General features: G+C 35.9%; 1 protein-coding gene across 1 annotated transcript in view; it reads left to right on the forward strand.

Annotated features, from left to right (window-relative positions):
- Positions 1-15,139, forward strand: part of RP1 (RP1 axonemal microtubule associated) — a gene marked incomplete at both ends in the record, with an annotated part of 160,715 nt that overhangs the window by 107,611 nt on the left and 37,965 nt on the right. The window contains 6 exon segments of the mRNA XM_079299550.1: positions 1,843-2,019; positions 3,127-3,213; positions 6,756-6,860; positions 8,203-8,297; positions 9,420-9,591; positions 14,053-14,305. Coding sequence (XP_079155676.1) covers positions 1,843-2,019; positions 3,127-3,213; positions 6,756-6,860; positions 8,203-8,297; positions 9,420-9,591; positions 14,053-14,305 — 889 coding nt within the window.

Genomic DNA, 15,139 nt, shown 5'->3' on the forward strand with positions numbered 1-15,139 from the left:
TATAATATAAACTGGATAAGAGAAAATGAGCTATAATACATAATATTAAATTATGAAGTCAAAGACAATGAAATTGCATAGATGAGATAAATTTGCTTCCATCAGGGTACAAAACAATGGCCAGACACCCCAGGCTAAACAGATAAATACTCAAAACCAGAGCCCTATTAAATTTAACTAAAATAGCATTTTGATTATTTTTATATTGCAGGTGGATATTTTCAAAATCAAGTCTATATACCTGAGCAAGTTGAATCAAATTTGTGTTGTATTTAAAAGTATAAGAAAAGGCTGGTAAATTTTTCAGTCAATATAAGGTAATAATGATGTAGATTTTAGATTTAAGTGATCCTAGTACTTCAGAAATGTCTGAAATTTAACATGAAAGTGGTTTTAAAAAAATTCTAGAAAAATAGGAAATTGCTTTTCGTTTTCTGCTATTCAGTATTTCTTTTGGATTTTATATGTCAGTCTCTAGATCCAGCTTGGTTTTACTAAAATGTGCAAGGAATTCCAGGAAAATGCTGTGACAATGTAAAATGCCAAAATTATATATAAAACTTTACTCTATTGAAGTTTCTATGTTTTTATAAGGACAGTCAACAAAACTTTTGTTTTTCAGAAGGCAATATGAAACCATACTTTTGAAACTTTCATCTTCCTGTGCATTTTTAGATGATGGATAAGTAAAAAAAATAATTTATTTTCAAGGCTCTATGCTTCTAGGTAAAGAGAAGAACATAAAATTGGTTCATTAAATTGAGAAGTAGAATACAGAAGAAAGGCTGTGCTGGCCTTACAAGTACTTTCCTTCTAATCCATGCAAAAATGTTTTTTAAGGGATCCTCCATATGTGAGGTTAACTGGCAGATAAAAAGTGCATTTCTGCAGCATTTTTTTCTCATCCTGCTTCTGACTCCAAAGCAGCTGTTGTAGCTTTAAAAATTGCTTATTTCTTGAAAATATATAGAAACAGCAAAGAGTATAATGAATTGATATTTTAGTCAATCTTTTGGCTACAATTTTGGCTCTTTTTTTAAAAGGCAACAGAACAGAGATTCTACAGGCATTTTACTCCTGCAGATAATGTTTTTATAATGGAAATGATTGTTCCAGAGTATGATAACCTGAGTCTCTTGTTCCTTCTTCTTTTTTAAAAAATCCCAAGATTGCAAAATTACTCTGTAGGTTAAACTCAGACTCAGAAAAACAGGCTGGGAGACTATTACCTAGATGGTAACATTAAAATGAATGAAATTCCATTCACTTCAGCAAAACTGGGAGTGTAACCAAGTTTACCAAGACTCAGAGTTCCGACTCTACAAATGCTTTGTTTCCAAAGAATCATTGTCTCAAGTTGAGATGAAACTAGCTGCAGTTTGTTCCTTGTTGTATCAAATGGAGCCTCACCAGAGAGAAAGCTGTGTGTTGAGTGGATTTTCTGATGGCTAATGTCATAAAAATCCTGATCCTTTTTCATTTAGGTGATCATTTCCTATTGGAGTTTCTCGTGTCTAGAGATTGCATTCAGAAGCCTTTCCATTCTTTGAGATGTAATAGATCATTACAGCAAATTAGATCCTACATTTAATTTCACAAGATCTGTAAAAACATTGAGTATTTTGGAGTGCAATGGAACAGACAGAAACACATGCAAATATATTTTCAGAAGTTTTATTTCCTTAAGCAGTCTGTCAAAAAAACCCCATTTTATTGACTTAATGATGGTACAAACTTATGACTGCATACACAGAATATTTTGTTGCTTTAAAGGTATAAATTAATAATGTCCTGTTTATTTTCAATCAGATGGGTTGTTTCGGGAAAAAATTGTTATAAAAGAAGTCTTCTACCCTTTTTCTGCACTTTTTTTTTTTTTTTTTTTTTCACAATGGTTGGATCAATAAACACTCCAAGGAAGATTTTGCAGAAGTCGCAATTCCTCTGGAAGGTAATAGAAGGAGAAGAGTCCTTTGTATCCATGAATCACTCTGTGTGGCAGAGCAGATCACTGCTGGTGCAAGGTTACTTCACACCATAGGAAGAACTGGGCATTGGTACCCCAATGGTGAGGGGCACAGGCCTGGAGCAGGGTAAATCATGCCTTCTGTAAACTAAGGGGAAGAAATTATGGCTGGGATGGAGAAATTTGAAATGGCAGTATTGATAGATTGTCCTCTGGCAGGACATTTCCTGTCCTTGGAACAATGCAAAGAAAAGAGGCATGGCCTGTGTGTGGCTGTGGCATGGATCCATGCAGCCACTGGCCTGGGATTAACATGAGAAATGAGGGGCTTGTGTCTTCACTGCCTGAATTTCCTCTGCTAGACACAACACTACCAGGCAATATAATCTTTTGGTTTATACTGCCTTGTTACAGATAGGGGCTCTAAGTACAGATTTGCTTTTACTGCAGAAATGTCTGTGACATCCCTTCCCACAGAAAATTTAGATATGAAAAGCAGAGGACGATGACAAACATGGATGCACTGCACACAAGTACCAGATGTTCCTAACATTCAGGTTGTTGCATTTGGAAGAAAAGGGAAACCCCCAGCAGAGAAAGTTCAAAATCTAAGTGATACTCTCTTTTTTGGATGGTTTATTTTCTATTTCATACAAGTCTTATCAAATATTTTCAGCAAAATAATTATTGTAGCCAATAAGTATGACATTATATGGACTGGTTGTTTATTTGTAAGACAATGTTTATGCCCCTATCTCTTAAATAATGCTTGGAAAACTTCTCATTTGTGGGCCACAACATATCACTTAGGAAAACTCTTTTAAGGAAATGCCAAATTTGATGGGAGAAATCTCATTAACTTCAAATTAAGTGGGGAGAAAAGAACTGGCCTTCAAAATACAGAATTCAGTTAAATATTTCCTTTTGTTTGTTGTGCTGATCTGTGCTCTGCAACCCTCACTAAAAAATAGACATAATTTATGATACAAGTGTGAGTCCAAATTAACTTGAATTCTTAATAGGACATACTCACTCTAACACTAACCTCACTGACTAAGATTTTTACCTGCTGTATTTATCTTTTTATTTGGTTTAATGTATGCCATGAAAATGGTTGCATACAACGTATAGTTAATTATTACTTTTTTTTTTCCTAACAGTTGACCATTGGTGATATTGGAGATATAACAAAAGTCTCTTTTGTGTTGTGTGGTCCACCCTTGAGAAGCGGAATTAAACTTCAGAAGGTATTCCAAATATAACACATATAAACTCGCAACATTTTTCAATGTAGCAGTAAATAACTTTTGTTGAGACACAGATGGTCTCACTTACCTGGTATCTACAGATGACTGCCTACAGCTTGCAGATCTCTTTGTGGGCAGCCTGACCTTGTTTGCACCTGCTGAAGTGCATATTGCTATAGCTCCTCACTGGAGTGCAGACCCATTCTGCACAGTTCGTCATGACATGGAAGGCAGTTTTCCTGCTGATCTTAGGAAATGTTAATTCCTGCATGGAAATACTGAGAGCCTCCAAACTCAGACCAATCTACCTGTGGAAGTCAATTAAGTTAATATTCAATATCTATTCTTGGCAATATGGCCATCAGTGGGCCTTAAACTTCTGATTGTAGTTTAATACTTCTTTCAGAATTCTCATAAAAAGGAATGTAGAAAGAATTTAATGCTGTCAATCTTAAAATAGAATTAGAATTTAAAAGTATACTTAATACTTAAACTTGAAGGTTAATTCAAGAAAAAATTGTTTCAATGAGCTTTGCCTATGAGCAAGGGCAAAAAATCCCATTGTGGGCATATCACTGAATTAATCCGAAGTGGAAGAATGCTTTCCTGAACTGAGCCACAGAGTCCCTTAACCCTGCTATGGAATTGAAAGATCAAGGTGATTCCTTAAATGCCTAAAGACTCCGGAAACTGTTCTGATGGGAAATGCTAGAGACAGATGCATTCCAGAGTAAAATGCAAACGAGCTTGTGGCACTCAAAAGACTGTTGAGTCTGAATTTATGAGCTCCTCTGGGGATAGAGGAAGAGTTTATCTTATATTTTCTCCCCAAATGTGTTCTGTGTCACCTAAATTCGTAGTCTCAGTTTAGGCTATAAAAATAGAAAGAATAGGTAAGCAAAGTTTATTTCTCATTTTAAATATGCATCTCCAAGGCATTTGATAAAACATTCAAAAAATATTTTGACACTGTATTTAATATATCCATTATGTAATAGAATACTTCAACCTGAAGTGGCTCAAAAATCTTCAGACCTGGCCGCTCAAAACATGGCAGAAAATTCATAAATTTCATAGTTTACTTTCTGCTTTCTTTTCCAAAACAATCCTATTCAACTGGCTAAGTGATTTTTGTCTGTACTTTCAAATACTTCACAGTTCATTTAATAATTGTTTTATTAGTAGCTATAAATTGTTGCAAGAAGTCAGTAGGTTGCTATAGACCTAAGTAGTCTCTTGCATGCATGTGCAACCCATAGCATAAACCACAGCAGCATCTATTGATATTGCCATTAATATGCTTATAATATCTAATACTAATTTATTAGTCTATTTATAAATTAGCTATTCATGGAAGCATAATCTAAAATGTAACAAGTTGGGCTTATTCTAGTTGGATACTTACAGTGCAGTAAAAAATAGACATGTTGTATAGAAACAGAAAAATTACAGGCAGCAATCAGGATGTTTGAACCAGTGATCAAACCCAGCCCCAACTAAATACAATTCCCTTCTTTGACTTCTTTTTGAGTGAAAGAAGTAATATTCAAAGTTCCAGAAATTTCCCAGAAACTACAGATGAAACTGTAAAAAGGAGATAAAATCCTTATGTTCATTTTGCTACTCTGTCTTCTCTATTTTGATGTTCATAGGGTCCTTCCAAGTACCAAAGTTTTTCCTGATACCTCCTACAGTTTTCTGCAAAATTCTGTAGTGAATTATATAACCTTAGCTAAAATTTATGTGCTTTCTGTAACTTCTGCAGATTTATGTACTATAGAATGAGTAGCTATTTCTTGCTCAAAAAGAGTTTCTGGCCTTTCCTAAAATAGAATGCAAACTCATTTTTAAATTCTCATTTAGAATATAGAAACAATATTTGATTTGAAGTTCACACTTAGATGTAATCTTAGAACTTGCAAAAATTTGTTGGGTATGTTTCATTTTATGGCCAAAGGCTGAATAAATTTGCACACCTCATTTTAATGAGTCCAGTTTCTGCAGGCTGTCCCTCTGCATATACAGGTAAACCTTAGTGCAATTTTAAGACAGATAGGAGTTTGTGATATGTATTTAGTTAGGGTTGCACATATTGATAGAAGTTAGGGGGAAATATTTTTGTGTAAGGAGTTGTTATACATTTAATAGAAAAAAAATTGTTATTGCAAGTCCAAAAATAGGTAAACAATGGGCTGCAATTTTAGTGGAATTTAATACTATCTAAATAAAACGACCTTTTATTTAAGTAATTAATTATTTAAGTCTGGAAAGGGTCATGGGGTATGGTTTACTTTCATCTGGAAGCCCTGTGACTGATCTTGTAAAGCACTGGGCAGAATGAATAGGCAATAATGGAAAATAAAATGTCATTGCATTTCTAAGAACTCAAGCGCAAGACAATCTGGAAAAATTTGTAAGAGTGGAACTGTCAAATTCCCAATAATTTAATTTATCTAATTCAATTATATAAATATTTATACATATCAAAGCCTGCAGTTGAAATCTGTGTGAGGAAACGTCTACTCAGGTTTTCCAAACACTTGTATATGTATTTTGTATGATGAGCACAAAGTTTTGGTGTTGCAGCTGCTATTGGTACTGGAAAGATGTGACCACAATAATTTCAGGAATCCCTGCCTAAAAATTTCAATTACTTACTGTCCTGATGAAATTAAGTTTTTGTTTCTTTTTCTTTCATTTTGAATGTCTTGGACATACTATTTCTATATATATAGATTCTGAAGACTGAAGAAACCATTTCTACAAACTTGCAGTCATTTGCTATTTATGATGCTCAATATTGCATGTAATAGTTACCAGAAATGTTTCTGCATATACTTGATAGATTTTCACTCTGTATTTCATAACCTGACTGAGTATAGAGTACCTGAGTTAACCACCATGACCCTCTCAGTGGGGATATGTGGGCTCCCAAAGTTGTGCTTCTTCAGCTGATTTGAGGGTTCTAAGTCCACAAACTTGGAACCTAATTTATTCACTCTCCAATAAATATTTAAAGCCAAGTAGAATGAAGCTGGACCTAAGCTTGACCATTCTATTGAAATTCATTTTTCAAATAACTTATTTCCACAGACAGCCCTGAAAGCTGCTGGACACCTAATTTCTGCCAACTTTGAAAATCCTACCTGAGATATAGCAAGACTAATTTAAAAAAATAAAAAGTAGCAAAGCAAATGTTTTTGCAAAATGGGCACATGCTAAGATTGATGCAACTGTATTCCTTCATTTGACATTCTGAAATTGCAAGCACATACAGGTCAATTTAAGCTGTATCTCTCATTGGTTCTTTACAAATGGGTCCTATGCTTGTGTTGATATGCAATGAAGAATACACCTATAAACATCAGGCTGCAGAATTAGCAGCTTGAAGAAGCTGCTGTAACTGTTATGCAGAATCAGGTAGCTGTTATAAAGTGTGTGCAGGAGTTAGTAAAAAGAAGAAATGTCAGTTTCTCTTGGGATGGAAATAGGAAATTAAATAATTCAGATAAATTAATTTCTTTCTCTGATTCTGCCTGCAGCTTCAGCTAAAAGACCTGGACAGTAAACAAGAGTTGGGTTTTCACACTGAAGCCTCGTGTCTATTTGGAGAAGATGGATCTGAGACCGCGACAGAGCTTGCTGAGGTCAGGCCAGACCAGGCACCACTCAGGGGTATGCTGCTGAAATGAAAAATAAATACATGAGCAATCGCACACACACACACAGAGAATTGTAAATTGCTTAATAGGATGTACACAAGGCATAAGATTGCAGAGCATTTTATATATATATTAAAAAAACAATCAAAATTTCTTTTAACTATTCATTCAATAAAGTGTGGGATCACAGAATCACAGAATCACTAGGTTGGAAGACACCTTCAAGGTCATTGAATCCAACCCATGCCCTCACACCTCAACTGAACCATGGCACCGAGTGTCATATCCAATCTTCTTTCAACACATCCAGGGATGGTGACTCCACCACCTTTCTGACCATTCCAGTACTTTATAACTCTTTCCATAAAAAACTTTTTCCTAATACCAAACCTAAATTTCCCTTGGCACAGCTTAAGGCTGTGTCCTCTCATTCTGTCAGTTTCTGCCTGGAGAAAGAGACCAACCCCCACCTGGCTACAGCCACCTTTCAGGAGGCTGTAGAGAGTGACAAGGTCACCCCTGAGTCTCCTTTTCTCCAGGCTAAACACCCCCAGCTCCCTCAGCCATTCCTCACAGGATTTGTGTTCCAGCCCCTCACCAGCCTTGGTGCCTCCTCTGGATGTGCTCAAGCATCTCAATGTCCTTCCTAAACTGAGGGGACACAACTGGAGACAGCACTCAAGGTGTGACCTCACCAATGCTGAGTATAGGGCAAGAATGTCCTCCCTGCTCCTGCTGGCCACACTATTCCTGATCCAGGCCAGGAGCCATTGGCCTTCTTGGCCACCTGGGCACACTGCTGGCTCATGTCCAGTCAGCTGTTGACCAGGACCCCCAGGTCCCTTTCTGCCTGGGCACTGTCCAGCCATACTGTCCCAGCCTGTAACACTGCAGGGGGTGATTGTGGCCAAATGCAGGACTTACCACTTGGACTTGTTAAACTTCATCATGTTGGACTCTGCCCATCCATCCAACCATTCCAAGTCTCTCTGCAGAGCCCTCCTACTTTCCAATGAATCGACACACACTCCCAGCTGTGTCATCTGCAAATTTTCTAATGAAGGACTCAATACTCTCATCCATGTCATCAATAAAACCATTGAACAGGACACAGGCCCCTGAGGGGCATCACTGGTAACAGCTGGATGCAGCACCATTCCCACTCTTTGTGCCCAGCTGTCCAGCCAGTTCCTAACCCAGCACAGAGTGCTCCTGTCCAAACCTGGGCTGGGCTGCAGCTATTCCAGAGTATGTTGTGGGAGACAGTGTCAAAGGCCTTTCTGAAGTCCAGGTACACAACATCCACAGCTATTCTTGCATCCACCAGGTGGGTCACTTTGTCATAAAAAGAGACCAGGTTGGTCAAACACGACCTAACCCTCCTAAACCCATGCTGGCTGGGTCTGACACCCTGGCCATCCTGTAAGTATCCCTATATGTATCTAGTTGAAGCATTTTCTTCTCTTTTTAAACAGGTGATGTGTATTGTTTTCACCAGACCAAGTACCAATTTGAAAGTCTGAAAAACACAAAAAACCCTGTTAGTATATTTTAATGCCAGTTTTCAGAAAATGACTGATTTACACTTAATGAGGGATTAAATCACAGATTAAAAAAAGGTGGGTGCAAAGTCATAATGACATGAATCACAAAGAGAAAAATGCAGGGTTTTTTGAGGTTTTCTTCAAGCCCCATTTCTGCCCCTGAAGCCATATTTAATTTCATCATTGTATTTAAAAGATGATAACATCTTCCTTTGTTCAGATTACATTTTATAAAATATGTAGAAAAGAATTCTCATTCATTATACTCTGTGAACAGAAGTCTTAGTTAAAATATTTAAAACTTTTTGCATGTAATATCTAACTGGAGGCTAGACTGCAAATGGAAATGTATCTTAAGAGTCTGTTATAACATTTAATTCTTCACAGAACCCATTAAAAATCCTCTGTCATGCTGCCTCAAGGAATATGCACTGTATAACTCATCAGACAAAAGTCATGGCAAGCCATCCTTTGTTGCAAAGAATAATAACAATGCATATTTGTATAAATAGCTGAGCCATTTCTCCTCAACATATTAAATGATGTTGGCCATAATTCTCAAAATATGAGATTAAAACACAATTCAGCTGATCCAGAACAAAAAGTGGTTTTCATCATCTGTTATATATCTGTGTTTTTTCCTTGGTAAAATGGAGTTGATAAATCCTAACTCAATTGAAGACCTATAATTCCTACAAGAACTCCTGTTTTCTTTACAAAGTATGACAAAATCACTCTGAGTCTTTCAGGTGATTCCAGAATCCAGAAGTAGGACATTTTCTCCTTCTGTAATGCAAGCATGGATTGTTGCATTGATTCATAAAGGATTTTCATCCCTAATGCTATAGTGTGTGCTGTGAAATAGCTATCAATCTATATGAAACTCAGAAAATTGATGCCAATTCCTACAACTTAATTCCTTGGTTTTGAAATTAATCTTGTACCTAAAATATATCTGTTTATAATGTTTGTTAATTACATTGCTAATAATCTCATTTAGTAATGTTTCGTGTCACCGATTTTTCATGGCAGAAGTTCTTTACTTCATCAATGTCCATACAAAAACACCGCCTACATCAGGAACTGATGCAGATGTAGTTATCACAGTATTTGGAGAGTGGGGAGATACCTGTAAAAGGAGACTAGGACACTCACATTTTGAAAAAGGGCAGGTTAGTACTGAGTAATTTTCTTTCCATGTTTGTTTGATGTATTTAATTTTTTTTATTTTCTAATACCACATTTCTTTCCAATTATGAAATATCAGCATGGATGTTGCACTCTGGTAACCTGTGGAAAGAATGTGATGCTTACTAAGTATAGACCTGAATAAGTATATTTTACCTGAATTGAGATTACAGTTTAAGAATAGTTTGAGTACAAATAAATTTTAAATCCACAAACTACCAGCAAATGTTCTTGGAATCTAGAACTGAAGACTACCAGCAAATGTTCTTGGAATCTAGAACTGAATCCATTGTTAAATAAAATTCTATGGCTTAATTTTCAACTATTTGTGAAGCTAGTATAGAAATACAAGGGCTATTTCCTGTGACTGTCCTTTTAATTTGTTTTTAAAAATCTTCCCAGATAGAGTTGAAAGAGTTTAAATGTGTTAGCTACTATATGTTAATTAATCCATTTATTTGTAGAATTGCAAACAGGTAAGTGTGCTTGTAAACATAATTGTTTGCTCAAGACAAATTCTAGGAGAGATTTTCTAGTCAACCTTTTCTTATTACCACATTAATGTTTATATCTACACAACATATTCACCCATACCCTGAACTCAGAGCACCCAATCAATTCATGATGTACAGTAAAGCAGAATCCTCTGTATGTTTTCATACTCTTTCTTATGCTCTCTCATGCCTGAGATGCCATAACTTTCCTAAGCAACCTGTTCCACTGCTTTCCTAGCCTCTCACTTAAAACAACCCTTCCTCCACTAGATTTATTATGTCTTGAGCTTAGGAACTTAGAAACCAGCCACATCATTTTGTTCCAGAGTCATACTCTAGTTCATTGATGCATTTTCTTCCATGAATTTGTGTAAATCCTTCTATAGACATGTGAGAAGTGTCCATAGTCTCCTGTGCCAATTTAATTGCACTTGATCTGCTACCTGAGTAAAACTAAACATTCACATACCACTTGAATCTCATTCCACATCTTTTTTTTTTAGAAGAGACAGTGAACGTTTTCTTCCACGCTGGTTTCTCTTTGCTTCTCTCTTGCCTTATGCACCTCTACCATGTGTGGACTTGTATTGCTGCTGTGTTCTTTGCAAAGAAGAATGTCTCTTTAATCTTCCTACTGAGACTTTTCTATATGTTGCTCTGACTCTTCAATGATCCTTCCTTTTCTTTAAGAGCCTCTTTTTAATTTTTTTTTTTTTTTTTTTTTAAGAATCCTGCTGTCTTAGTCCAAACTGTGCTAAAACAATATAGGAAAAGCTTCATGATGTTGATTGTCTGGATGATATTATTAAAAATACGAGTCAATCCTTGACATTTTCATGACAAATGTTTATGGACAATTAGCAGGGTTAATCAAGGATGTAAAGGCAGATAGTCAGTCACATAAAAGAAAAAGTTTTCTGAAAAAGAAATCTGAAGAGAAATAATTCATATGGATCATACTGGATCTTAATACAGAGCCAGAGATGCTGCTGTTAATGATAAAGAACTCAGAGCCACTACACTGAGCAGCAGAGTCCTGAGTGTCTTCCCCAGCAGCTCCCTTGTTTTCAGGGAGCAGTTTTTGTACTGCAGATGATGAAAGTGTTTGGCTTAGGTGTTTTGTGTGTTCACGTTCTTCATTGTTCAATAGGCTCCTGGGAAAGGGTTGAGCAGTGGGATGGCAAAATGTTCTGACCATACTGAGCTATTTAAGGTAATAAATATTAAAGCTGGTGACAGAGACTGCAGAAGAACCGCATACACAGTGAGAGGTAATAAAATGGCAGATTAAATTCTTTGTAGCTAAATGAAAAGCAGTGGCTGTGAAGGGGAATAACCCCTTAAATTTGCATGCAAAATAATGGGCTCTGAAATATGAAAGTAGTAGAATTATCATCTCAGTAGAAGCAAAAAAAAAAAAAAAGGAGAAAAGAACAAATAACATGTTTAGAAATTATTTTAAAACCAGCCACTTGAAGGCAGAAAACACAGCCATGCATCCAAAGATGTTCACTAGTTCAGATGCATAATAGATGCTCTGTTTTGTTGATTCACTTGTCTTAAAAAGTGCGAGAAGAATGTCAAGTGATATGCAGTATCTTCCATACAAAGAACAATGAAGCAAACAAGTATGTTTAGTCTGGAAAAGAGATGATGAGAGGAAAGGTGAGGGAAATAAGAAATACCAAATGGCATAGAGAAAGTGAACATTTCAATTTATTTGTGAAATACAAGAGCTCAAGAGCCTTCAATGTAATGCGCAGGTGGCAGATTCAAAACAAAAGGAGGTAGCTGCTTACTCAATGTGTAATTAATACATTTTACTTTCTGGCACAAGATGTTGCAGATGGTAAAAGACATATTGGTGCAAAAAGCCATTGCACATTGTCATGGAAGACAACTTTCCACTGAGGCTGTTAAATGCAAAGGCATAATCTCTGGCTCAGGCAATCTCTGAACCACAAATTGCAAAAGGCTGAGAGACTTTATATTCAAGAAACATCTCTATATATTTGCCCTGTTTTTCAACTCTTTCCTAGAAATCTGTTGCTGGTAGCTGTTGGCAACACTATACTGGACTAGATGGATCTGCAATTTAAAATGCTGCTTCCAGTCTTATATTATTTTTACATAGAAGTACATTAATAAAAAAGTTAGAATGAGTTCTTGTGAGAGCTTCTAAGAATAGAAGGTGAAAAGAAGGAATGTAAAGGGCAAGCTGTCTTGGGAGTCAAGATTATGTCAGCAATATCCCTGAAAAATGTGGAATGGCAAAGAAAACAAAGTTTAGAAAACTTGAGATACAAAAAAAATTATCTCTCTTGACTGATAAAAACCATAAATATAAAGAAAAGCTAGGAAGACAAGATTTCAACAAAGTGTAAGAAAACAGAGTAAAATGGGTTTGCAAAACAGTTTAAATAAAATCCTTTTGGCTTTCATTAATTGTACTTCCAGTAGTGTGCTTAATGCAGTTCCAAATGTCTTTAAACTGAAGGGAAAAAAAGAAATGGAATGACATCAACCAAAAGTACATTCTTACTAATGCTGAGGGAGTAGGCAATTTAATGTATTATTATGAGAATTCATTGATAACAATGGGTGATTATGACCACTGTTGTCTAATGAATGTTAATTATTATCACAATGAATGAAACTAATGATAGGTCCCTTTCTCAATTATAGTTAGCTGTGAAGGAACATGAATATTAGCAATACAGGCTATTTCCTCTAAGTCAAAGGTCATGTAGACTGACAGGAAAATTATATTTGGCTTGGAACTACAAAGAATAAAATTTAAAAGTAATGAGTGCTCCCAAAAAGTTATTGGCAAGATGTTCCTCCCAACTCGATCTTATTTTGGGCTACATATACTTAAATGCAGGGGTATAACTTGCCATGGTAACTGTTTGAGGATATTGTGGATATAACAAGGTATGAATGCTGAAAGTCCTAAGGCTGTGATAGGAATAATAACTTGGATGTTTTCTTTTTCTGATCACATTGTGGAGAATAGTCTGACACAGACAGGAGAATGGACCAGATGACATAAATCGTTCTAAAAATCATCTCTTCCTTCATTGCTTTCTGGTCCTCATGCTTTTTCCTGCCTGGTGGCAAATTGGTTGGCAACAAATAAAAATTATAGCGTCTGTTTCTGCTATCCATCTGGGGTTTTTTTAATGTCACCCACACACATGCCCATGTATCTACCCACCCACTTATATTATCTTGCACAGAACACATTCATTCTCTCACTCACATAATTTATTCATCCCAACATGCACTAGTGCAGTTGCCATTTAGCTTTTGTTTACTGGTAGCCGTAGCAATATTTAAACAGATGTCTATTTACATCCGAGGAGAACATCAATTCTTGCCTGCATGCGTGCACAGCCTTAGTTATAGTTTCTAATGTCAGTATCTTCCTTTGTTTGTGTAGTCATCAACAGTATTTCTGTTCAGAGTCGAATAATACGGCATTTCCTACTTGAATAATAGGGTGCCTTAGAATGTAAAGTACATGGAAATGTTTAAAAATGAAATGCCTTATCTAAACAGAAATTTAAGTTACCAGGTCTATCCTAATTCTTGAAGAACTCCCTCTGTTTCCATTATGAGGGACTAGTTGAGCTTCAATTTTCATGAGCTTTCTCAAGGTTTTTTTAATCAGAGATTTGTTTCTACCCAGAAAAAGAGGGGTAGTTTTTGTAATATAAGCTGAGCTGCAGTGATTATGATGGCAAAAAAATAAAAGTATATATTCAAGGATCCATATAGTTTCTGAACAGGTTCCCCAAATATGAATGTCAGCCTATAACATCTTTCCTTATTCTCAGAAAAAGATACTCCAGCAATGAAAGGAATCTGTCTTTCCAAATGCAAACTTCTTAAAGACAGAAGATATGTGGTCTAATAATTTGCTGTTCTTTTTTGCCTCTGTCTTCTCAGATTTGTATCTCTGAAATGAGAGCAGTAGACCTTGGACAGTTAAGCAAAGTGCTTGTTGAGCACCATAATTTGGGTTATGGAGAAGGATGGTACCTCGACCAAATTGTCATCCATGAATCAGACAAGACTGAAGAACAATATGTATTTCTTTGCCAGCAATGGTTAGACATTGGAGTTGGTGATGCACAGATGGAAAGAACATTGAAACTTCTTAGAAAAGTCAGAAACAGAATGCTGACAGGAAAGATTTATGGTAAGGTCCAAAATCCTCAAAATTCCTTCCAGCTCTTGTTTTAATTGTAATTCATAATATTTTCTTGGTTATTTTTAAGGCTAAAACCAAATTACAGAAATAGTGTAGCTTGAATGTGAACTGCCTCTCTCACAACAATTGTCTCTCCAAATACTCTCCTGAGATGGTAAATACAATTACAATGCTCAGGGAAGAAAAACTACACCATAAGGGAGATATTAAGTGATAAAGGCAATGAAGGTACTATGATTTTAGTTGAGGTTGGAAAAAAAGCTGAAGCAGAAAGAAAGTAGGTTGTTCCATATGGCATTCAATGCAGAGCAGAAGGCTCCTGCAACAGTGATGAAATCACAAGAAGAGATACAAAAACTCTTTTAGCAGAATGCGATTTTCCCTTATGTTCATATATTTGCAGAAAGCATTTGCTTTTATTTGCAGTTTTCTTTTTTACTTGTATCAATGGCACAAGTTCTTGCAAACAGTTAGTTGACCTGAACTCAATATTCTATTCAAATTGTTTAATTATAAAACAACCAAAATTCAGAAACAACTTAGGCACTGTAAACATGCTTTGCCAGAATACTGGATTTTTTAGCTCTCTCATGTGTCTTTTTTGAAGATGTGTAAAATGCTGGTTTGGGTCCATTTATGAAAACTGAATCAGAACTGATAGACCAAGCTATGTGAAGTTTAACTAATCTGAAGGTGTGAATTTGCATTCAGTATCAGCCATTTTGTAAACCAATCTCCATTAACTTCCATGCTCCTGTATATTTCCTTTTATGTTCAGAGAATTTTATATTTTACATAGTCAAATACAGACAAAACTAATAG

The sequence above is a fragment of the Erithacus rubecula genome, assembly GCF_903797595.1.
Source record: "Erithacus rubecula genome assembly, chromosome: 3".
Lineage (NCBI taxonomy): Eukaryota > Metazoa > Chordata > Aves > Passeriformes > Muscicapidae > Erithacus > Erithacus rubecula.